Source organism: Neltuma alba, unplaced genomic scaffold (genome assembly GCF_004799145.2).
Source record: "Neltuma alba isolate B1F8T4 unplaced genomic scaffold, ASM479914v2 tig00006028_pilon, whole genome shotgun sequence".
NCBI lineage: Eukaryota > Viridiplantae > Streptophyta > Magnoliopsida > Fabales > Fabaceae > Neltuma > Neltuma alba.
The window spans coordinates 151423-176335 of NW_021634325.1; the positions used below are offsets into that span (position 1 = coordinate 151423).

The 24913-nt window shown below is 31.2% G+C and overlaps 1 protein-coding gene and 1 long non-coding RNA gene across 2 annotated transcripts; one reads left to right on the top strand and one right to left on the bottom strand.

Annotated features, from left to right (window-relative positions):
• Positions 1–555: 555 nt before the first annotated feature.
• Positions 556–23163, bottom strand: LOC114749399 (uncharacterized). The gene is made up of 3 exons (XR_003740553.1): positions 23088–23163; positions 4180–4187; positions 556–567 (listed from the first exon to the last, which is right to left on the bottom strand). It is a non-coding gene; the product is annotated as an uncharacterized LOC114749399 (long non-coding RNA).
• Positions 18741–24913, top strand: LOC114749398 (ABC transporter C family member 3). The gene is made up of 10 exons (XM_028937904.1): positions 18741–21086; positions 21274–21360; positions 21456–22106; positions 22300–22464; positions 22618–22912; positions 23047–23261; positions 23501–23806; positions 23926–23989; positions 24082–24321; positions 24425–24913. Exons 1-10 carry the CDS (start codon positions 18762–18764, stop codon positions 24532–24534), a joined length of 4458 nt encoding a protein of 1485 aa, XP_028793737.1. The 5' UTR covers positions 18741–18761; the 3' UTR covers positions 24535–24913.

Below are 24913 nucleotides of genomic sequence, written 5' to 3' on the forward strand. Positions count from 1 at the left end.
TTGCCCGTTCCTCTGCTCCATGGGCACTACAATTCCCGAGATAATTTGAGAATCCAGCAATCCAAGTACCATGATAACCTCTAAAAAAAAATTGTTTTTTTACACGCTTGCACAGAAAAATACAGAGAACAAAACTAAACTGCACCTAGCAACCTAAGCATCGTCCGCACTGTTTCAGAGCGTAAATTCTCTAGAGCCATTGCTTCATTCAGAGCATTTTTCGCGAGAGCATCAGCCATCTGGTTATCCTCACGGTGAATGAGCTATAACTCAACTGTCCAAGACCGTTCGAGCATGTTCTGAAGTTCTTGGATCACAGCCCCGTCGTCGTGCAAGCTGCTGACACCACCGGAGATAAGATGAATGGCTTTCGAAGAGTCACACCGAAGAACTATATCACTTTCACCAATGTCCCAAGCCCTTTTTAGACCCACACAATTTGGCAATTAGGCTATATCATCTTGGTTTCACTTATGAAGGAAACCTTCAACCAGAAAGTTACCTTGTATTTTAGGACACCAGCTCAAGCAACTTTACCCTGGAGCGCTAATATACTATGTTTATATTCTACGTTCTTCAGCGTTTATTATTATCAACCTATCTAAGAGAGAGAGATAATTTACAGTATTCATTTATAATTTTGGAGAGTTACTCAAAATGGTTACATTATACTACGGTCCTTAATATAAGATCTTGTTTTACTTTTATTTTGGTCCTAAATATAAGACCTCAGTCCACATTGTCTCTCATATTTATGTATTTTTTTCTAAGGTAGTCCTTTTAACAATGGTAGTTATAGCCAATACAGTTGATTAGTAAGGATATTTTAAGAAAGATTACACTTATTTATTACAAATAACTAACTTAACTTATTTCTTTAATATTCTCAAATTAGTCCACTAGCTCTTATAATTAGGACCAGAAGTAATAACATATTAAGATTCAAATCCCATTAGGGAGAAATATACTTATATTTAATGCCAATGAGCGTTTGTTTTACCATCTCAGAAGTTTTCTTTTCATACAAAGGAAAAAGGCAACATGCCTAAACAAAACAAAGAAATTAATCTAAAAAGGGATTCAAACTACCTTTCAAGGAAACTTTCTTAAAATGCCCCGGGTAGTAATCCAGATCAGAAGAAGTGAATAGTCCCTCTTTAGTTAGAGCATCAGTAATATGGTTTAATTTTCTAGAAATATAGTGAAGCTTCAGATCCCAAGAGTTCTCAGAAGTATTTTTTATGACAAAACTTGCATCACACGTTTATCTCATACATTATAAAATTACTTCTAAAAAAAATAAAAACTAATCCAAACCTTCTCAAGTTTAAAATTACTTCTCAAGTATCATTAGTTTTATAGTTCTTCTTCTTTTTTCCCCGAGATTTTATGTCTCTACTCAGCCGTCCAGGCAGCGAATGATACTTAGCTTGTCGCGACAAGAAATAAAAGGAGTAGATAAAATCAATGCAACAATATAAAAAGTGATTTGACTTTTTTTTTCGGTATTTCTACGATTTTAAATGTAAGACTGTAAATTATACTACTCTTACATTTAAAACGGGAGCGGCTTCTCTCCACTGCCTTCCCGTTCGCTGCCTGTCCGCTGCCTTCAACGCAGCGCCGTTTAGCTGGGTGAAAGAGGAGCAATGAGATGTGATGGTCTGACACTCGCATACATGGGAGAGGCGGAAAAGCTACCAAATATATTACCCACATGTTGGATATCAACAATATAATAAATAATTAAATATATTTATTTAGAAACTAAGTCTCAACTGAAAAGCTGCCGTTATAATTTCACTCAATTTTTAATTAGGTTTTTTCATCTTTTATAAGATTTTTATAGTGTTTCTCAATGTAGCCATTAGTTTATATGGTCATAATAAGCTAAATAAGAAATTAAGAGATATATAAGTTTGCATATTATCCTCTCTCCCTTCTTTTTATAAGATCTTAAAATTTAAATTGGTTTAGTTTTTTTTACAAGATACTGTTTACTGTCCTTAAATGTTAAATATGTTTTTGTCAATTTTTCCTGTGAAAAATTAGATTAAAAAAAGGACAATTTATTATGTTAAGTTATTCAATCATATATAGTCATATATTCTATTTTAAAAAATTTAATGTTTAATAATATTTAATTTAAAATTTATATTTAAAAAAATAAAGTACATGACCATATGAGTTAATGAGTTAATGACTATACTAGGAAAAACTATAAAAATATAATAGAAGATAGAAAACCTCATTAAAAATTGGTTGAAATTATAACAAATGGCGAAATTAATTATTTCTAAGATCTAATTATTTTTAATGATAAAATATAATTGATTTATTATTATAAAATGGATTAGAATAATTTACAAATAATAAATAGATTGTAATGAAAATCTAAATTTGTTGTTAAATTAATTATTTCTAAGATTTAATTATTTTTAATTGTAAAATGTAATTAATTTATTATTATGAAATGGGATTAGAATAATTTACGAATATTAACTAGATTGCAATAAAAACTAAACTTGTTGTTGATAACAACAATAATATATTTCAGACAGAAAAACACAACAATACTATATTTAATTATTTATTATATTATTGAGGCTCAACGAGTGCGTAATATATTTGATAGCTTTGGGGCTCTCCGCCTCTCCCATTTATGCGAGTGTCAGACCATCACATCTCATCACCCCTCTTTCACCCAGCTAAACGGCGCTGCGTTGAAGGCAGCGAACGGGAAGGCAGAGGAGAGAAGCCGCTCCCATTTAAAACAAGAAGGACTATAAAACTAAACTTTTAGATGTAAAGAAGTCATATTAAAAAAATATTTCTAATATATCTCAATAATTTTGGCCGAAAAAATTGAACTTAGTAATTTTTAAATCTAAATCAACAATATTATATAACGATTGTTTGGAATAGTTTATAAATAGTTTTTAATAATGATTTATGAAATACGAGATAAATATGTAAAAATAATTTTATCTCGATTTACGTAAAATATGTATGCAAAAAATTTCTTTGGCACGTAATGAATGATGTATGAGAGAAGGAAAAAAATCGCAATGACAGTAACGTGCGGAAAATTTGCCCACGTAGGGAGAACCTTCGTTTGTAGATTCTTTAGTATGAGCCATTTTCCAAATCTGTGGGGCCCTTTTGCCCTTTCAGAATTTCTCTGACGATAAGCATTTGAATATTGCCGCATTATCATTCACATATTGACTTCACCGTCCCCCCACCCGCCGCGGGCCAATGATTTCATGTCCTTTTATTTACACACGACTGTCCACGTCTTCATTATCAATCAAGGCTGTGTTTGGCTGACACCTCAAACCATAGTTTGGGGACCCAAATCATAGTTTGGGGAATAAATCACCCAAACACCCACCCAAAAACTAAAACCATGGTTTTGGGCCAAAACTATAATTTTGGAAAAAGCAAAAATTTTTTGCTTTTGGAAAAAAAAAAGTGTGTGAGAGCCTATAGGATATGTATCTTGTTATTTTTTTTATAAACATATTTAATCTTATATTTTATAAATATATATACATATTAATTATTTATTAATTATATTATCTTATGTATTATTAATTATATTAATAAAAAATATATTATTAATAATTTTATTCCTTCAAATTAAAATATATCATAAAATCTATTTTTTCTGTAATTATCATATTAACTTATGTCTTTTTTTTAGTAATTTGTATATATAAAAAGTGCTTCTGATAACAACTATCCAAACACTCTCACTTCTCAAAATCACTTTTTCATAAAATCTATTCTTTCCAGAATCTATTCTCCAAAATCACTTTTTCAAACCACGGTTTAGTTTCATCCAAACACACTCTAAGAGCCGCTAAGAATTCCAAATGCTAATAAAGTCTTCTCTGGTTAAAAAAAAAATGCTAATAAATTCTCACATAAAGAAAAGTGACTTTGCTTGGGAACTACTCTCTACATATTAATATCCACGCATTTCACCTTTCTGGCGTGGCTGTTTTTGTCTCCATCATAACACACCAATTTATTATTTATAATTATTCTTTTCAAAATATTCATTGAGGATACTTGGTTACAAGAGATCTGTATAATTTTTCACGAGTATCATCTGTGTAATCCATTTATTTGATATAATTAGCATTACAAAATATAATCTTCCTTACATTATACAAGTCCAACTAAATATTGGAATCAACAATATTTTACATTAGGATTACATATAATTTCTTTTCATGGAATCCATTAAATAGGCTAAATGTTATTTTGCCCTTAAAAGTATTTGTGAAGAAGTTGCGGGTATCTTTTGACTAAACATTATATTGAAAATGCTTCTGGTCCAAAAAAAATATTGAAAATGCTAAAAAAAAAAAAGCAATATCACTCTAATCATTAATAAATTAATATTGATCATTCAAAAATTAATATTAACTGTTAATATTTTTTAACAGCAAGAGCAACGCGCTTCAACTTTAACATGGGAAAAATAATTAAAAAAAGGCATGAAATTATGATATTCTCATTCAGGAATCTAACATCTCAAAATGATACTAAATGAAGTAAATCCAAATTGAAATTTTGACATTTAAGAAAAATTACAAAAATACCCTTTTATTAATTTCTTTAAGAAGGTTGGAACCCCTTACTGAAGCCCCGCCATCGATCAGTAGTCAGCTGCCAGCTTGCTCAAGGCAAAGCTCTAACATTGACTACTAGCAAGGTGGCTACTAGTGGAATTTTTCTATGAGAAATGTTTTTTTTTTAAGTGGGAAAGTGGGGTTGCGGGGATTTGATCCCCAACCAGGTGGTTGCCCAAATAATAGATAACAACTGAGCCAAAAAAATTTTTTAATAATATTATGCCCAAAGAAAAGTTAACTCCTTCACTTTGGCTCTAACTCATGACAACTATTTATCTAAGAATAACAAGTTTTGATTGCGAAATGATAAGTCTAAAATTACGATTAACAACACATTCTTTTTGTAGATACATAACATGTGAATTAATTAAAAATGACAACAATTCATTTAAAAATAATAAATCTTGTTTGTGAAATAGCAAGTCTCGAGTTTAGATTAATAACACGTTTTTTATATATATAACATATAACTCAATATAAATTTAAATAATTTTTATAAAGTATAAATATTATAACAAGTATAATAAAAAAGGTATTTTTTTAATTTTTTTACAAATTGTAGATAAAGTATTTTTATAAATTATAAATAAATAAATAATATAATTAAAAACTATTTTTATACTTTTTTTATAAAATGGAGATAAAATAATTTTATAAATTATACTACCTCCGGTCCTTATTATATGATCCCGTTTGACTTTTTGTTTGGTCCTAATTATAAGACCCCAATCCATTTTGTCTCCCATATTTATGCATTTTTTCCAAAATAATCCTTCTAATAATGATAGTTCTAGCCAATACACTTAATTAGCAAGGATATTTTAGGAATGACAACACTTATTTATTATAAATAACTAACTTAACTTACTTCCTTAATCTCCTCAAATAAGTCAACTGGGTCTTATAATTAGGACCGGAGGTAGTAAATAATATAACTATTATAATTAAAAAGTATAAAAAAAAATGTATTATTAATCACAACTCAAGACTTATTATTTCACAATTAGGATTTGTTATTTCTAAATGGGTTGTTGTCATTTTTAATTGATTTACATATTATGTATTTGAAAAAAAAAAAGTGTTGTTAATCCCAACTCCAAACTTATCAAGATTTCTTGTTCCCACATAAATTGTAGTTATGAGCTTAAACTAAAGTAAAGAAGTTGATCTTTTTTTCGTGCAACGATGTGAGATGTCTTTGGGTTCAAGGGTTATCCGTCATTTGCTAACCACAAGGTTTCCCCACAATCCCAATTTTCTTCCTTTTTAAAACAAATTCCTCATAAAAAAAACCTCCAATTGGTAGCCATCTCGCCAATGGCCAGTGCCGGGGCGTCAATGTCACACCCTGATAATTTTATTCTAATTGATGAATGATTTGTGACTGACTACGGTCAAGTAGTATAGTAGACTGGTAGAGGACCCAGGCTATGAGGAAAAATCAGGATAGGGACATAACGGTCATTTTTGAAAAGATCGGGCAAGAAAAGGCAGTATTGGAAATAATGTCCAAAATTCCTGAAAATTCTCAGAAAATCATGAAAAATAGAAAGGAGGGTACAGAATAATGTTTGAGGCTTAGAAGATGAATATAAGATTAAAAATAATTTATCAGGGAATTTTTGGAATTTTTGGTTAATTAAGGAAAATTAGCCAATTTCCATTATTTAAAATATATAGAGGCCTCAAAAATTCAAGGAAAAATAGGGATAAATTATGTGACATATTATCCTAATTTATAAAATTACTTCCCACTTTTGGATGTACAGAGGTTAGCTTAAAGAATATTTATTACCGAATTGTTATCGGTAGAATAGTGATTTTTGACAAAATAAAATTTAGAAAATTATAGAGGGAGGTAAAACTTGAGAAAAATCATGGATTACCCTTGGAATGAGGAGAATTTAATGAGGTGTTGAAATCAAAATTTTGTGACAGTAAATTGGACAGGATTGTTGGAAAATCGAACCGGAAATACACAAATAATCAGTGGATTGCACTGATTATTGGATGAGTCATTTTTTTCCAATATTAAGAGTAATATTTCGACCAAAAATAAAGGGTGAGGACAAAGTTGGAATTTTCCAAATTTTTCAAGGGCATAAAGAGAAATAAGAGACAAAACATTAAAATAATATTTTATTTCCACATGAAAATCACATGGTGATTAGGTGTCCATCCATGTGTCAACTTCTTATGGTGTGTGCCCTAAGATTTGTCCATGTGTAAAGTAGAAAAAAAATGGACGGCCGAGATCGCATCTTTTTCCCGAAGGGCTTTTTTGGAATTTTGAAATACCAAAGCCTATAAATACCCCCCTTCCATGAAGAACTCGGCCAAAGTGGTTTGCATGAGAGGGAATGTTGTGTTCTTGAGTTCTAAGAGAGAGAAAGGAAGAAAGAAGAGAGAGAAAGGGAGAAAGCAAGGTTAGACACCTCTAATCGCCGATTAAGAGCTAATTAAGGTATGTTTACCTCCCTAAGTGTTAATTATTTTTAGTTAATTATTTATTTGAGGAAGATTAGGATTAATTACCTTGATTAATTATGGTTTAGTGATAGCTAAGATTAATCATGTTATTTGATTAAAGATTAGTAAGTAATTAAGGTTAGCTACCTTGATTAATTAGTAATTAGTGATTAGTTATGCTAATTGAAGGATGATTAATTATGATTAATCATGTTGATTAGAGAATGATTAATGGTTAATCATGTTGATTAGAGAATGATTAATGGTTAATCTATAAGGGATTAGTGACTTAATCTTAGAAGATTATGTTGTACTAATGACCATGTGACTTGAGGACCTTAATTAAATATTGGATTAAGGATTAAGGGTTAGTGATTAACCAAGAAAGCATGATTAATCATGGATTAAGGAAGAATTCCAAGACCTTAATTGAGGACTAAGACTTGGTCAAACCAAAGTCAAAGGATTAGGAAAGGTATACAGAAATTATAAATTGAAAGGCACAAGGGTAGCATTATATTGAGAAAGAATGGTATACTGGATATAGAATTTACCATACCCTTACTGTATGGTTGATAGGCAATTTTCTGGAAACCTAGGAGGATCTCAAGCAAGGGAACAAGGAGGAAACATTAAGCGTGGAATTGAGGTAGCGTGAACTTACAATTATTTTGTTGATCTGCATTTGGTGTTTCTGCTATGTGTGTTTATGTGCCATGAGAATTTTTATGCCCAGATGATGTGAATTCCTTGCAATGTATGCCTTGGCTCTTGCATGATTGAGTTTTGACCAGAATGATTATATGCTCCATGATATGATGACATAGATACAGAATGGTTATGGCATGGCATAAAGATTAGAAATGTTATTTTACTGCATATAGCATGACATCTTATGCATGTTGACTTGATGGTTGTATGTTCAATGCTACTGGGATTTCTATGAAATCTCATTCCTCCTATAACATGATATCCTAGGTGCCACTGCTTCCAAGGAGAAGGGAAAAGAAATAATCATGGCTTGAGGAAGTTATGAATTATGTATTGTATTATACGGTTTTGAACCTTTCTCTTTTAAGCCATGTAAGCATACTCTGATCATGAACACATGATATGATAACCTTTTTGAATGTATATTAATGGTAGAGTAGCTTTATGTGTGATTATGGTATGCTTATAGTGAAAAACGAAATGCTGTTAAAAATAGTGAAAAAGGGGATAAAAATGGTCTAGATTTGACCAAACTTTGACCAACAAAGACCCTGGTCAAATGGTTGACTTTTTTCATAAAATTTGGCATGCAAATAGATCTTATTTTTCCCTTTAAAATTAGTGGTAAAGCGTCACAATCGGAGCTCTGTGTAAGAAGCTATGCCTTTCCGAAGTTAGGCAAAAATCCTGGAAAATAAAGAAATGACCAAATGAACAGTACTTTTCGAAATTAAAAACGGATGCATTTCTGATTAAAGTGGAACCTGAGGTCATTTTTCCTTGATAGATGATGTTAAGAGCTTCGAGTGAGACTTGGAATGACCTTGTTTCGATTTTTCTAGAATTAGTTATGATTTTTCAAAGTTATGCCAAGTTTAAGGTTACAGTGAATAGTAATGCGGAAAAAGAAATTTTCAAATTCAAGTTTTCAACCCGGTAACCTTAAATTGTGCTTCCGAATATCTTGACTTGGCACAATATAAGGTCATAAACGTAAGGTGTTACAATCAACACCAAGCAGCCCGCCAGCTGGAGGCAGTGGCTAGTGGCTAGTCACTATCTCTTGTGAGGAGATTTCAAACTTTTTTAATAAAATAATAAAGAGAAATTTTTGTTATTTTTTTCTGAATTTTATAATAAAAGAGTTAACTTACATGTTTTTTTTTCATAATAATGTTAACAAAGTTTCTTAGCTTAGTGGCTATTTATTTCTCTAGCCCTACTTTCTCCCACTTTAAAAAAATTCTTCATAAAAAAAAAAAAACCTTCCATCAGCACTTGCCTCGATAGTAACATTTCAAAATAATAGAGAAAAAAGTAAACCCAAATTAAAATTTTAAAATTCAAAAATATTAGAAAAATGTCATTTATTTTTTTTAAAAAAAAAGTTTGGAATCTTTCACTGGAGCTAGTGACAAGTCGTCACCAATTTTTAATACAGGATCTATTTAACTAACTTAATTACATTAGAAAGTTAGGTAAATTAGTTAATTATAAAATATGACGTGTTTTCCTAAAACATTATAATTATCTTTCTTAATATTTTTCCTCCTTCTCCTACTTAATTATCAATTTAATATGACTAATTTAGAAAAGTGATAAATATGAAAAATGTGTCTTATATTTAGGATTAAAATCAATTTAATAATTAAATTATATATTAAGGACCTTATGAGTATTTTTAATTAACTCACACGTGTGAATATAAAATAGTTAAAAATAATAATATTATGCTTACTAACCACACTAAATTTTAGTATCATATTAATTTCTACTCTCTTTTATTATCCTTCTTAAATATGGATATACATCAACAAATTAATACTCATTAAAACTATCAAATATCCTATAAAAAGGACAAAAGTATCTTCTAAAATATGCCTTATATATATATATATATATGTATGTATGTATGTATGTATATGACCAAAAAGAGTATTAGTTAATGATAATATTAATTTCTAATTTTGATGGAAAAATTATTGTTCATTTTTTTCATCAAAATGAATTAGTTTTAAAATTTCATTTCACTTTATTTAATTCATTTATCTCATCATTTTCCAACCTCATCACTTTTTTGAGGTGAAACATTATTTCTTTTTATTTTCAAATAAGTTTAACTACTTTTTTTGGTTGAATCCAAATTGTCCACTGTCGGTAGTAGTGACTAATCCTCTCACACTGTAAGCTTTTTGAAGGAGTTTTAATACTAGCTACGAGATTTTCTCCATACATAGTGTTAGGAATCAAACCCCTAATTAGATGCTTAATGAACCTATATAAATTAAACTACGTAATCATCCCTCCTTAATTTTTAGGATTTCATTAGGAGTGACCCATAACAAATGATAATAGAGGGAGTACATATAAATATATAATCGATGCAACAATAATTAATTATAAACCTTTTGCGCCAATTTTCATGATTCTAATTCAATAAATTAGTTAATATAATTAACTAATTAATTAATAAGGTGGAGCATTTACTATGTAATCAGGGGATCTCATAATTGAAAAGAAAAGGCACGTTTTATTTATTTATTTATTTATTGTTAATTCAGGGACTCTAATGTCCTAGGCACCTCCTTTGATCTCTGGCGCATGTGATCGACCTCAATGACGAGCGTGTCATTCTCACGTACCAATGAGGCCAAACCGACGTCAAAATTGAGGTGTGGAAAATTTGTAAGCATGTTTACGTTTTTTTATGTTTTAAAAAACATTTGATTAAATAAATTTGTCAAATACTTTTTTAAAATATTTTTTATTGTTAAAAACAAAAAACTGTTCTCAACTTCGTTAATGACAATATTGATTTCTAATTTTGATTAAAAATGATTTTTTATCAAAATTAAAATATGCTTTTCGTTTTGATTTTGGTTGATAGTATGCCATTTTAAGACTTGCATAGACTCTTATTTTTAATTTTAAAACTTCGCTTCATTTTGCTTAACTCATTCATCTCGTGATATTCAAGCCGAATCACTTTTTAAGGTGAACCATTAGTTTTTTTTCCTTACAAATTTAATGACTTAATCATCTTTTCTTAATTTTTATACTAAAGTATACATTTAATCCTTTAACTTTATTTAATGTTTCAATTTGGTCTCTTAACTTTAAAAAGTATACTTTCAGTTCTTTAACTTTAAAATTGTTACTATTAAATAATGATTTTTTTTGTAATAATCATAGTTATTTTGAAAATTAAATTTAATATTATAACATTTAGTAATGTCTTATCAACATTTAAGATTTAAGAACTCAATATTATTATTTTTTGTTAATAATTCTGGGGTTAGAAGGTTAATTTACTTTTTAAAGTTAAAAGATAAAAAAAAACTTTATGTAAAATTAAAGAACTAAAAATATACTTTAGCTTTATTTTTACTCGTGATTAGAAGTGTGCTATAAAAAGAAATAGATAGAGACATAAAATCAATGCAACAATATAATAGGTAATTATAAACCGTTGGTGCCAAGTTTTGTGATTCTAATTCAATAAATTACTTATATAACTAATGGATTAATTAAGAAAGTTGAGTATTTACTACTAGTCAGGTACTTAATATAGGATTTAATTAGGAAATTAGTTTTGGTCTTATGTGTGGGATATATTTCACATGTTCATTAACTTTTTTTCAAATTAACCTATTGATATTTTCTCAAACAATAATCAAGTAGAAAAAGGAGAGAATTAAAAAATATGATTAGAATGTAGTATTTAATCATATCAAATTAATTAATTTAACTAATATTTTTAATTTTTTAAATTAATTAATTAAGTCTTATATTATAAATGAAAATAGCATTTAATAAGGGATCTTAATTATAATTGAAAAGAAATAACACGTTATTACTTTTTTTTTTTTGGGTCTGGTTCAAGGACTCCAATGTCCTTCGCAGCTCTTTTGATGCCTGTGTGGGAAAGTTTAAGAAATTCCCTATAAGCACCTTTTATGTAAATTAAAATAAAAATTTTTTTACATACTTGTCTTGTATTCCGTAAATTACTATTAAAAAACTACTTATAAACTGGCACATGTGATTGACCTTAATAGCGAACTTGTCATTCTCAAGTGCTACAAATAAAGCCAAGTCGACGTCGAAACTTGTGGTCTGGAAAATTTGAAAGCATATCAATTCAATCAAAACCTCAACGAGGCTTTTGAATTAATATATACTTATTATAAATAATTAACTTAACTAATTTGTTTAATTTTGATAAATCAGTTTCTAACTTTTACAATTATAACTGAACGAGTAGAATTAAAGACCTTATGAAAACTAATATAAAATTACAACTTTGAAATTGTAAATATAACAGCTTAAAGTGCAAATTTAAAACTTATAACAGATATGTTAATTAAAAAATTTGCCGCTTTAAACAGAAAAAGAAAAAGAAAACAAAAAAAGAACACGAAGTCAACGTGGTCATTATGTGGGAACCGTTTGCGGCATTTCACCAAATTCAAATGCGCATAGAAATTCTGCGAGGGCGAAGTGGGCCCCACAGATTTGTTAGATAATGGTTTTTATAATAAAGAATCGACAAACGTCTTCTTTTTTAACCAATGGCTCAAAAAATTTAAGATGCAAATTGCAGATGAGAACTCACATATAGACAAGTGACTTTGCTTGGGGACTACACATTAGTATCCAAACATTTCACTTCTTCTGCCGTGGCTGTTTTCGTCGCCATCACAATTCACCGATTTATCATTCATTAATTATTTATTATTATTCTTTTCAAAATATTTATTGAGTATATTTGGATACTAGTAGGTTTTTCAAAAACATTAAAGTTTTTTTTTTTTTACCTTAAAAGCATTTGTGAAGAATCATAAACATGCAGGAATATTTCTCTCCACTTAATGTCACACCAAAAATGTTAAAAAATTTTTTTAAAAAAATAGTAATGTAACCCTAATTATTAAAATATTAACATTGATAATTAAAAAATTAACTTTAATTATTGTTAACATTTTTCACTTTTAAATACTTTCATGGTGATTTTTTTTTCTCTAATACGAAAGTAGGTTAGATGATTTGGGTCCTAGATACTTACAAATTGCTCACTAACAAAGTTTTTATATCAGCAACAGAATTCGAACTTATAACCTTGTAATTATGAGTTGACTCTTCTCCATCTGAATCAATTCTTTTTGGCTCTTTCAAGATAATATTATATGTTCTTTCTAGGCTTGTCTAGATTCTTATTTAGTTTTAAAATTTCATTTCACTTTAGTTAATTCGTTATTTATCTCATAATTTTCTAATTTAAAACTCTTTTGGGTGAAACATTAATTTTTTGTATTCTTTTATTTGAATAAAATAAAATCAATATATGACCACAGCTTATGAAAAACTTATAACAACAAATATATCTAATGCAATCAGAGCTTTTTCATTTTCGAGATATAAAATTATGTAGAGTTATATACAAACAAGTGAACAGCTGAATTATGTAGATTGGAAATTGATTATAAAAAATAAAACGAATGGGAATGGGAAGGGAAACCGCTTCCAGCGTGATACGCGCTTATTGTTTCTATTTATATTGCCAACACCATCTAAGAGAAAACATTTACCATTGTCATTTATAATTTTGGAGGGTTACTTAAGATGGTGAAATCTTGAGGGTAAATTGATTATTCTCCCACAATGTTATTTAACAAATTATGGTTCAGATCATACTAAGGAGAAATATATCTACAGTTTATGTCGGACCATTCTTCAAACAAGGGAGTGTTCGCTTTATTGTCTTAGAAACACTTTTACATGAACTGAAACAAAATTCATCATACATGTTTATCTCGTATATCATAAAATTACTTCTAAAATTCAAACACTCTCAAGATCCTCTCTTTCTCTAAGATTCTATGTCCATCCACTCAGCCGTGCAATCCATGAGGTGAATCATACTTGGGTTGTTGTAATAAGAAACAGAAAAAATACATAAAATCAAGGCAACTATATGGAGCAAAAGTGGCTTGATTCTTTTTCAACTAGTGATATTTGCTGACTCGCGGTTTTTGCTGGCTGTTTCATTAATAAAATGCATTTGTTTGTTACAAAAAAACGTTTGAATGTAAAGAAGTCATATTAACAAAATATTTCTAATTGATCTCAACAATGTTTGAATCTAATTCAACAATATTATATAATGATTATACTATGAGAGAAGGGGGAAAAAAAGAGAAAAAATCGAAAATAAAGTAACGTGTGGAAAATTTGCTAAGCAGAGGGAATCTTCTCAGGCCAAAAAAAAAGGTAGAGGAAATCTTCGTTTGCGGATCCTTCACCGCAAAAACGATTTTCCAAATCTGTGGGGCCTTTTTGGCCCTTCTAGAATTTCTGCATGCATCTGAATATTGACGCAAACGTTTTATTATTATTCATATGTTGACTTCACGGCTTTTTTCCCCCTTGCCAATGACTTCGTGTCCATCCACCGGTACTTACCCACTACTCTCCAGTCCCCACGTCTTCATTATTAATTAAGAGCCACTAGGAATTCAAAGTGCTAGTAATAAATTCTCACGTAAAGATAAGTGACTTTACTTGGGGACTACGCTTTACGTATTAATATCCATACATTTCACACTTTCTGCCGTGGCTGATTTTGTCCCATAAAAACGAAAGTATATTCATATATACTACTATCTCCGGTCTTAATTATAAAAACTAGTCAACTAATTTGAAGAGATTAATGAAGTAAGTTGAGTTAGTTATTTGTCCTAAATAGCTATTGTTTTTCCTAAAATATCCTTACAAATCAAGTGTATTGACTAGAACTATTATTGTTAGAAGGGTTACTTTGGAAAAAAATGTATAAATATAAGAGATAGAATAGATTGGGGTCTTATATTTAGGACCAAAATAAAAATCAAACATGGTCTTGTATTAAGGACCGGAGGTAGTACCGTACAACCGAAGGGAGTATTAGAGTGAAAAATCTGTTTGCGTAATTATTCTAAAAAATTTCATTTAAAAATGAACATGTTGAAATCAGAAGATAAAACTTCGATTGGAACTCAAGTCTTTATGTAAAGAAAAAGTTGAAGGAGAAAGAGTTTCCCAATCTTTTTAAATAAAAAGTAAGAAATACAAAAACAAAAACAAGAAAACAATGAAAAATTATTTTTAGTTTCCTTAAAAGCATATTTAATTTTTTTATTTTTAAAAAAATTTAATTAAAAACAAGTTATCAAACAATTTTTTTTTATTTTCAAAAATGAAAAAAGTGTTCTCAAAATAAGAAAACAAACAAGGCCTTCGTTAATGATAATATTGATGTCTAATTTTGATGAAAAAGATCATTTTTTTGTCAAAATTAAAATATATTTTTCGTTTAAATTTTGGTTGATTGTATGCTGTTTTTAGATTTGTATAGATTCCTAATTTTAGTTTTGAAATTTGGCTTCACTTTATTTAATTCATTTGTCTCATGATTTTCTAACCTAATCACTTTTTTTAGGTGAAACATTAGTTTTTTTTTTTTTCATTTTCTTATAAATTTAATAATCCTTCATTTTTACATTGTGATTAGACGTGCGTCATAAAAAGAAATAGACGGAGGACATAAAATCAATGCAACAATATAATAATTAATTATAAACCATTTGTGCCAATTTTCATGATTCTAATTCAATAAATTACTTATATAATTAATGAATTAATTAATTAAGAAAGTTGAGTATTTACTACTAGTATGATACTTAACATAAGATTTACTTATGTAGTTGATGTTGGTTCTATATATAGGATATGTTTAATATATTTATCAATTTTTCTCAAATTAACCTTATTGATATTCTTTCAACAATAATCAAGTAGAAAAAGAAAAGATATAATTAAGAAAGATGCTTATAATATTTTAGAAAAAATATTGTATTAACTAATTTAATTAATATTTTTAAATTACTCAAATTAGTTAATTAGATCTTACATTATGATTAGGATATCTTAATTATAATTAAAAGCAAATGACACGTTAGCTTTTTCTTTTTCTTTCGGGGGCTAGTTCGAGAACTCCAATGTCCTTCGCAACTCACTCTGGTCTCTGGCACAAGTGATCGACCTCAACGGGGAGCTTGTCATTCTCATTTACCAATGAAGCCAAATCGACGTCGAAGTGTGCGGTCTGGAAAATTTGTAAGCATATCATCAATGTAATGAAAACCTCTGCTAGGCTTTGGAATTTTCCAAAGCTTCCATAAGTTGAATTTACTCCTCCGGTCTTTAATACATGACTCAATTCTTAAGATGGTTTTAATTCTAAATATAAGATCTATTTTTTATATTTATCAGTTTTCTCTAAATTACTCCTATGGATACTCCCTCAACCATAATCAAGTAGAAGAGAGAGAGGGGTATTAAGAAAGATGATTATGGTGTTTTAGGAAAAATGTGTCAGTTTTCTTATAATTAACTAATTTACTTAACTTTTTTAATCTAATCAAATTAGTTAAATGTGTCTTATATTAAGGATCGGAAGAGTATTTTTTAGGGTCCCAATGTTGTCATCCAAGGTAATGTGTCCTTTGTATCGGACCAAAACTGGTTGTTCACGTCACTGTCCAATTTAGTCATAAATTAAAACAAAGCAAAAAGTTTTCATACGGGGGAAAATGAAATTCCATCAACTTGTAAAAGTAAGATTTGGATTTATTTTTGTTTTAAATTTAAAACATCAATATTTTGTCTTAGAAATTTAACAATCTTGTTAATTACATATGTTAAAAGGAGTTTTCATTAATAAGGGTGATTTTTAATGCAAATAATTAAAGGGATAATTTAGACAAATTAATATATATGTTTGTTATAAATAATTAATTTAAATATTTAACTAATTTGCTTAATTTTGATAAATCAGTTTTCTAACTTTTACAATTATAATTGGAGTATAATTAAAAGACCTTATGAAAACTTTAAATATTTAGACATATTTAAGATGTACTCATCTGGTCCTATTTATAGGACAGAGAGATAATATTTTTTTGAGTCCTATTTATAAGTTATTTTATTAAATTTTCGGTTTGAATGTATTATCTTGTCTTTTATTTAGGTAGTTGTCTCTTTTGAAAGCTGTATATATTAAATACGGGTAAAGTTGAAAAATTATTATATTTTAATAGAGAGTTAATGTATTTTAAGATTTTTCTTGGTTTGTATAAAATATGCTGAAAGTGTTTTATAAATAAGATCAGAGAAGTAACTTATAAAAGATATGTTAATTCAAAAAATTGTCGCTTTAAAAAGAAAGGGAAGAGCACATTAAGATGAAGTTATTAAAAAAAAAAGCAAAAAAAAAAAAAAGGAACATGAAATTAATGTGTTCATTAGTCTACGTGGGAACCGTTTGCGGCCATATTCAATTCAAACGCGCATAGAAATTCTGCGGGGCGAAGTGGACCCCACATATTTGTTAGAAAATGGTTTACATAATAAAGAATCGACAAATGAAGAATCCCTCGTTCCCACTGTTCCCCACGGCCTCCGTTTTAACCAAGAGCTCAAAAAAATTCAAGATGCAAATGAGAAATTGAGAACTCGCTCATAGACAAGTGGCTTTACTTGGGGACTACACATTAATATCCACACATTTTATTTTTTTTCTGCCGTGGCAGTTTTTGTCGCCATCACAATTCAACAATTTATTATTCATTAATTATTTATTATTCTTTTCAAAATATTTATTGAACACTCCGTATATTTAGATACTACTTGGTCATTTTTTTCCTTAAAAGCACTCGGGAAGAATCATAAACATTCAGGAATATTTTTCTCCACTTAATGTCACACCGAAAATGTTAAAAAATTAAAAAAAATAGCAATGTCACCCTAGTTATTAAAATATTAACATTGATAATTAAAAAACTAACATTTTTTAATGGCAAGGGCAACATTGCTTACTTTTTAATATTTTCATGGCAATAAGAAAAAAATTTAGTTGAGTTGAGTTTCGGGTACTTATAAATTATCCATTAGTAAGGTTCTCATGTTAGACAACGAAATTCAAACTCACGACCTTATTGTTGTTATGAGTTGACTTTTTACCAATTGGATCAATTTTTGTTGACACTTTCAAGACAGCATTATATGTCTTTTTTAGGCTTGTTTAGATTCTTATTTATTTTTAAAATTTCATTTCACTTTATTTACTTCATTATTTATCTCATAATTTTCTAATTTAAAACTCTTTTGGGTGAAACATTAATTTTTTGCATGCTTTTATTTGAATAAAATAAAATCAATATATAAACACAGATTATAAAAAGCCTATAACAACAAATATATCTAATGCAATTATAGGTTTTTCATTTTTGAAAAATAAAATTATGTAGAGTTATATACAAACAAGTGAACAGCTGAATTATGTAGATTGGAAATTGATTGGGAAAAAAAAAAGAGAATAGGAAGGGAAGCCGCTTCCAAAGAGGGAGTAAATACTAAATACTAGACGATGTTTATGTTTAGATAGAGAATCTAAAACAAAAAACAAAAAAAGTACGATACGTATCCTCATTTTCTTTAAAAAGTTATTTTCACGGGGCCGCCAAAGAAGTTTCTGTGGCCTCTCTCTGCCCGGAGTTCACCCCTTTCCTGGAAATCAGTCTCCTTCCTTGGTTCGCTCCGCCCATTTAGCCTTGGGCACCACGTTAGCCATTCCTCAAGGAATCCAATCTTTGACTCTCCCTCCCTCTCTTTCTATCGCACTCTCACTCTCTCCCTTTTAAGCTCAGTTTTTTCAGATTTTCGTTCTCAATCTTGCGCGACCTGAATCTAAACTAGAGCCCCTCACCTGAACCTTCGAGCGCGGCCCTCATCTCATAAGATCCTATTTCAGAAATTTCCGTATTTGACGCTAATTTCTGTTTCTTTTTTATTTTCTTGCTTAAAACTATGTCATTTCTTTTCTCACACAACTCGCTAATGGACTCTGCATCCAGTCTTCTCCTAAAACCCATTTTCTTGCATTTGTTGTCTGCTTCTCTCCACCTAGTTTTGTTAGTAGCGTTCTTCGTTTCATGGGTGTGGAATAAAATTGTTGTGGGTGCTAGAGATGGTTCCAAGGAGAAACTCAGGGGTACTCTATATCCAAGGGCTCTGTTTTGTTCTTTGGGTGCTTCTGCATTTAATCTTGTCATGTGTCTACTGTGTTACTTCTATTGGTATAGAAATGGTTGGTCTGATGAAAAGTTCGTGACCCTGTTGGATTTGGCGCTTAAAACAGTTGCTTGGGGTGTTGTTTTTGCTTACTTGCGTACAGGATTCTTCAATTCAGGTGAAAGGAAATTTCCGTTCTTCTTCAGAACTTGGTGCGCTTTCTACCTCCTTATTTCTTGTTATAGCTTTATACTGGACGTTATTCTCCAACTTAAACACGTCTTGCTGCCGCTTCAATACTCAATTTCTGATGCTGTCTCCTCCTTTGTGAGTATATTCTTCTGTTACGTGGTGTTTTATGTGAAAAATGAGAGTGAAGATAACACTCTTCAGGAGCCTCTTTTGCTTAACAATGCTGATTTAAGTAATGCGTTAGAGTCAAATAAGACCAAGGGGGAGGAAACTGTTACTCCCTACTCAAATGCTGGCCTTTTCAGCATTCTTACGTTCTCCTGGGTGGGTCCTCTGATTGCTACGGGCAAGCAGAAAACTTTAGATCTTGAGGATGTGCCGCAACTAGCTGGTTGTGACAGTGTAGCTGGAGCTTTTCCACCTTTTAGAAATAAACTTGAGGCTGACTGTGATACAATAAATGGAGTGACCACACTTAAGTTGGTGAAGTCATTAATATTCTCAGCTTGGAAAGAGATTTTTGCAACAGCCATTCTTGCACTTTTAAACACTTTGGCTTCTTACGTTGGTCCATATCTTATTGACACTTTTGTTCAGTACCTCAATGGTAAACAAACATTTAAGAATGAGGGATATGTTTTGGTGGCTACATTTTTTGTTGCGAAGATTATAGAATGTCTATCACAAAGGCACTGGTTCTTTATATTGCAACAAATTGGAATTAGGATCCGAGCACAGCTGGTGACAGTGATTTATAGTAAAAGCTTGACCCTTTCCTGTCAAGCCAAGCAGAGTCACACTACTGGAGAAATAATCAATTTTATGACTGTTGATGCTGAGAGAGTCGGTGATTTCAGTTGGTACATTCATGATCTGTGGATGGTATTTTTGCAAGTAGCGTTGGCCTTGTTTATTTTGTACAAGAATCTTGGGATGGCTTCAATTGCCGCATTGATTGCTACTGTTATTATAATGTTGGCAAATATTCCCTTGGGCTCACTGCAGGAAAAGTTTCAAGACAAGTTAATGGAGTCAAAGGATAGACGAATGAAGGCCACATCTGAGATTTTAAGGAACATGAGAATTCTCAAACTACAGGGATGGGAAATGAAGTTTTTGTCTAAGGTTATTGAACTAAGGAAGATAGAAGAAGGTTGGCTAAGGAAATTTTTTTACACATCAGCCATCACCACCTTTGTGTTCTGGGGTGCACCAACATTTGTATCTGTGGCTACCTTTGGTTCTTGTGCACTTCTGGGGATCCCACTTGAATCGGGGAAAATCTTATCTGCACTTGCAACATTTCGAATTCTTCAAGAGCCCATTTATAACCTTCCAGACACAATTTCAATGATAGCACAAACTAAAGTATCTTTAGATAGGATTGCATCATTCCTTCGACTTGATGATTTACAGTCTGATGTTATAGATAAGCTTCCAAAGGGTAGTTCTAATACAGCAATTGAAGTAGTTAATGGCAATTTCTCGTGGGATTTATCTTCCTCTAATACAACATTGAAAGGTATAAATCTCACGGTCATGCAGGGCATGAGGGTTGCTGTCTGTGGTACTGTTGGCTCAGGCAAGTCCAGTCTACTATCATGTATTTTGGGAGAAGTGCCAAAAATATCAGGAACAATAAGGGTGTGTGGAACTAAGGCCTTTGTTTCTCAGTCTCCATGGATTCAAAGTGGCAAGATTGAAGAGAATATATTATTTGGTAAGGAGATGGATAGAGAAAGGTATGAGAAGGTCCTTCAAGCATGTTCCCTAAAGAAGGACCTAGAGATTCTGCCATTTGGTGATCAGACAATTATTGGAGAGAGGGGAATCAATTTGAGTGGTGGACAAAAACAGAGAATTCAGATTGCACGAGCTCTCTACCAAGATGCTGATATATATCTATTTGATGATCCTTTTAGTGCTGTGGATGCTCATACAGGATCGCACCTTTTTAAGGTAACCCATTATGATATTTTGTTTGTTATATGCGATGAATTTGGCTATAGAACTTGCGTGCTTTGCAGATTTAGTATTCTATAAATTATTCTTTTTCATGCTGTTTTGAAACATGATCCTTATTTAGTGTCACACTTGTTTAAATGTTTTAGTTAATTGTCTCTTTCATTATTTCTGTCTATGGCAGGAATGCTTACTAGGTTTTTTAAGTTCCAAGACAGTTATTTATATCACTCATCAAGTAGAGTTCTTACCTGCTGCCAACCTTATTTTGGTGAGCTCTATTCTCATAATTTAATCTTTATCATTTAAAAGAGAATTTACTATGTTTAGTGTCCTCTAATATTTATTTTATATCCTATTTATTAGGTCATGAAAGATGGGGAAATTACTCAGTGTGGAAAGTATAATGATTTGCTCAACTTAGGGACTGACTTTATGGAGCTTGTTGGGGCACATAAAAAAGCGTTATCTGCACTTAATTCATTGGATGGGGGGGAAGAGTCTGATAAAGTAAGTATAGCTGATCAAGAGATAAATATCTCTGGTGTACAAGTTACAGAGGAAAAAGAGACAAACAGTGATAGGCAGAGTGATAAAACAGATAATGTAGTTGAACCAAAAGGCCAGCTTATTCAAGAGGAAGAAAGGGAGAAAGGTAAAGTTGGGCTTTCTGTCTACTGGAAATATATTACTACAGCATATGGAGGAGCTCTTGTACCAATTATATTGTTGGCACAAATTCTATTTCAAGTTCTTCAAATTGGAAGCAACTATTGGATGGCTTGGGCAACTCCCGTCTCTTCAGATCTGAAACCACCTGTTGGAACCTTTATGCTTATAGTTGTCTATGTTGCTATGGCCATAGGAAGTGCTTTTTGTATCCTTGTTAGAGCAATTTTTCTATTCACAGCTGGTTACAAGACTGCAACTCTGCTCTTCAATAAAATGCACTTGTGCATCTTCCGTGCACCTATGCCATTTTTTGATGCCACTCCAAGTGGAAGGATTATTAACAGAGTAAGAAGTTGAAATATTCCATTGTTTTATCGTTTTTGTTGTCTAATCTAGTGAGCTATAAAATTTTAGTTTATGGATTTTAAATAATCTTTAAAATTTATGGTCCCCTTCACCTTGTTGGTTTCCTTTGATGACCATATATCAAGAATAATGTATTGAATCGTTGACAGTGTTTTTCTTTGTTTTCTTGTAGGCCTCTACAGATCAAAGTGCAGTTGATTTAAACATTCCCTATCAAATTGGGTCATTTGCCTTCTCCATGATCCAACTTTTTGGAATAATAGCAGTGATGTCTCAGGCTGCATGGCAGGTTTTCATCATCTTTATACCTGTGATATCAATCAGCATTTGGTATCAGGTATTTTGCTTAAACAATGTTATCTTACTTGATACAAGGTTCTGTGTATTTCTTGTATGTTCTTCCTTGTTCTGTAGTCTATGCTGATCATGCACTTCTTCCTAAATTTTTCATTGCTTCTGTGTACTTTTTTAACAACTTATTATTTGGCAGCAATATTATCTACCTTCAGCTCGAGAGCTATCACGGTTAATTGGAGTGTGCAAAGCTCCAGTCATTCAGCACTTTGCTGAAACTATTTCAGGGACAACAACTATCAGGAGCTTTGATCAAGAGTCAAGATTTAAGGAAACAAATATGAAACTGATGGATGGGTATTCTCGGCCAAAATTTAACAGTGCTGCTGCTATGGAATGGCTTTGCTTCCGCTTGGATATGTTGTCTTCCATCACATTTGTCTTTTCCTTAATATTCTTGATATTTATGCCACGGGGAGTCATAGATCCAGGTGAGCGATTCAGCTTTGGCATCTGTTGGTCAAAAAATGGTTTTGGCACCTTGACCGATTGACAATTACTTAGCCTATGTTATTGAGGTAATGGAGGCTTGTTGTTTACTTATATTTTATTTATGATTCTGAAGGTATTGCTGGTTTGGCTGTTACGTATGGACTTAATCTAAACATGTTACAAGCCTGGGTGATATGGAATCTTTGCAACTTGGAGAATAAAATTATATCAGTAGAGAGAATACTTCAGTATAGTAGCATTCCAAGTGAGCCCCCTCTTGTGATAGAAGAAAATAGACCCAATCTTTCTTGGCCAATGCATGGGGAAGTTGACATTTGTGATCTACAGGTACTGAGTCAGTCATAAATTTTATTCCAAGTGCATGTCTTAATCATATGGAGCATGTCAGCATCATCATTTCTTTCAATCTTTGGTCAATTAATTTTTAAAACTTGAACTGTTAGTCTTTTATCAAGTGTTAGAGCTTATCTTCAAAGAGAAATATTACTGCTTGTAAAATATCTTTTGGATCATGGATTTACATTATGTTTGTACTAACATAAAACATAATCCTGCGTATGATGAAGGTTCGCTATGCTCCACATCTTCCGCTTGTGTTGCGTGGCATAACGTGCAAATTCCCTGGTGGACTGAAAACTGGCATTGTTGGGAGAACAGGAAGTGGTAAAACAACTCTCATACAAGCACTTTTTCGAATCATTGAGCCAGCTATTGGGCAAATTGTGATTGATGGCATCAACATTTCATCAATTGGACTTCATGATTTGAGGTCTAGACTTAGCATTATTCCTCAAGATCCAACCATGTTTGAAGGTACAGTGAGAAGTAACTTAGACCCATTGGAAGAGTACACAGATGAGCAAATTTGGGAGGTAGGTTGCAATATTTTCAAATAGAAACATGCACTCACTCAACATAGGTTTTGTGCCAAGATTAAATTTGTGTCTGTTTCGTGATGTGTCTTTGCCTTCATTGATTGACATGCTTTTAGGCTCTAGATAAGTGTCAACTTGGAGATGACGTTCGAAAGAAAGATGGAAAGCTAGACTCTGCAGGTTTGTCCTATTTTTCTTGATTACAAAAGGACATTACATTGTTTCTGATCTCAGAAATATTAACCGATGGCTTTTTTTGAAAATGGGTGTAGTTAGTGAAAACGGTGAGAATTGGAGCATGGGTCAGAGGCAATTGGTGTGCCTTGGTAGGGTGCTACTTAAGAGAAGTAAGGTGTTGGTGCTTGATGAGGCCACCGCGTCGGTTGATACCGCCACAGATAACCTAATTCAGCAAACTCTTCGGCAACATTTCTCTAACTGTACAGTCATTACCATTGCACATAGAATAACTTCTGTTCTTGACAGTGATATGGTTCTGCTTCTCAATCAAGGTCAGTTAAGTTGCTTGCTATTCTTCTTTGATTATGTATAGTTTCTGTACTTTGATCTGCTTTATTTTGTCTTTTCATATGATTTCCATGGATCTTGATGCAGGACTGATTGAGGAGTTTGACTCTCCAACAAGATTGCTTGAGGACAAATCATCTTCTTTTGCTGAGCTTGTTGCTGAGTATACCATGAGATCCAAGTCTTCCTACCAGTAAATGAGCTTATCTCTGATTTTGCTTACTGAAACAAAGATAACACAGTTTCTTGATTATGACGAAATTGGGGGAAATCTGTCAATAACGATCATATGAAGGAGTTAATATGAAATTGGGATAATCCAGTCGAACAACGTTAACGCCACTTGCTGTTTTGCTGTTTTGAGTTGCAGATTTTAATAGTTGTGAGTATGATGTGTTTTTATATATGAGTTAGGATCTTGTTGAGAACAATATACATGGGGAAAGTTAAGAGAGAAGATTGTAAAACTATAAGATGGTCATTACTGTCACATTGATTTGTTTGGAGTACTGATAAGATTATGTAATTTGGCCAAGTTAGTGTGGAATCTCTCCAATAGTTGAGATGTTATGTTAA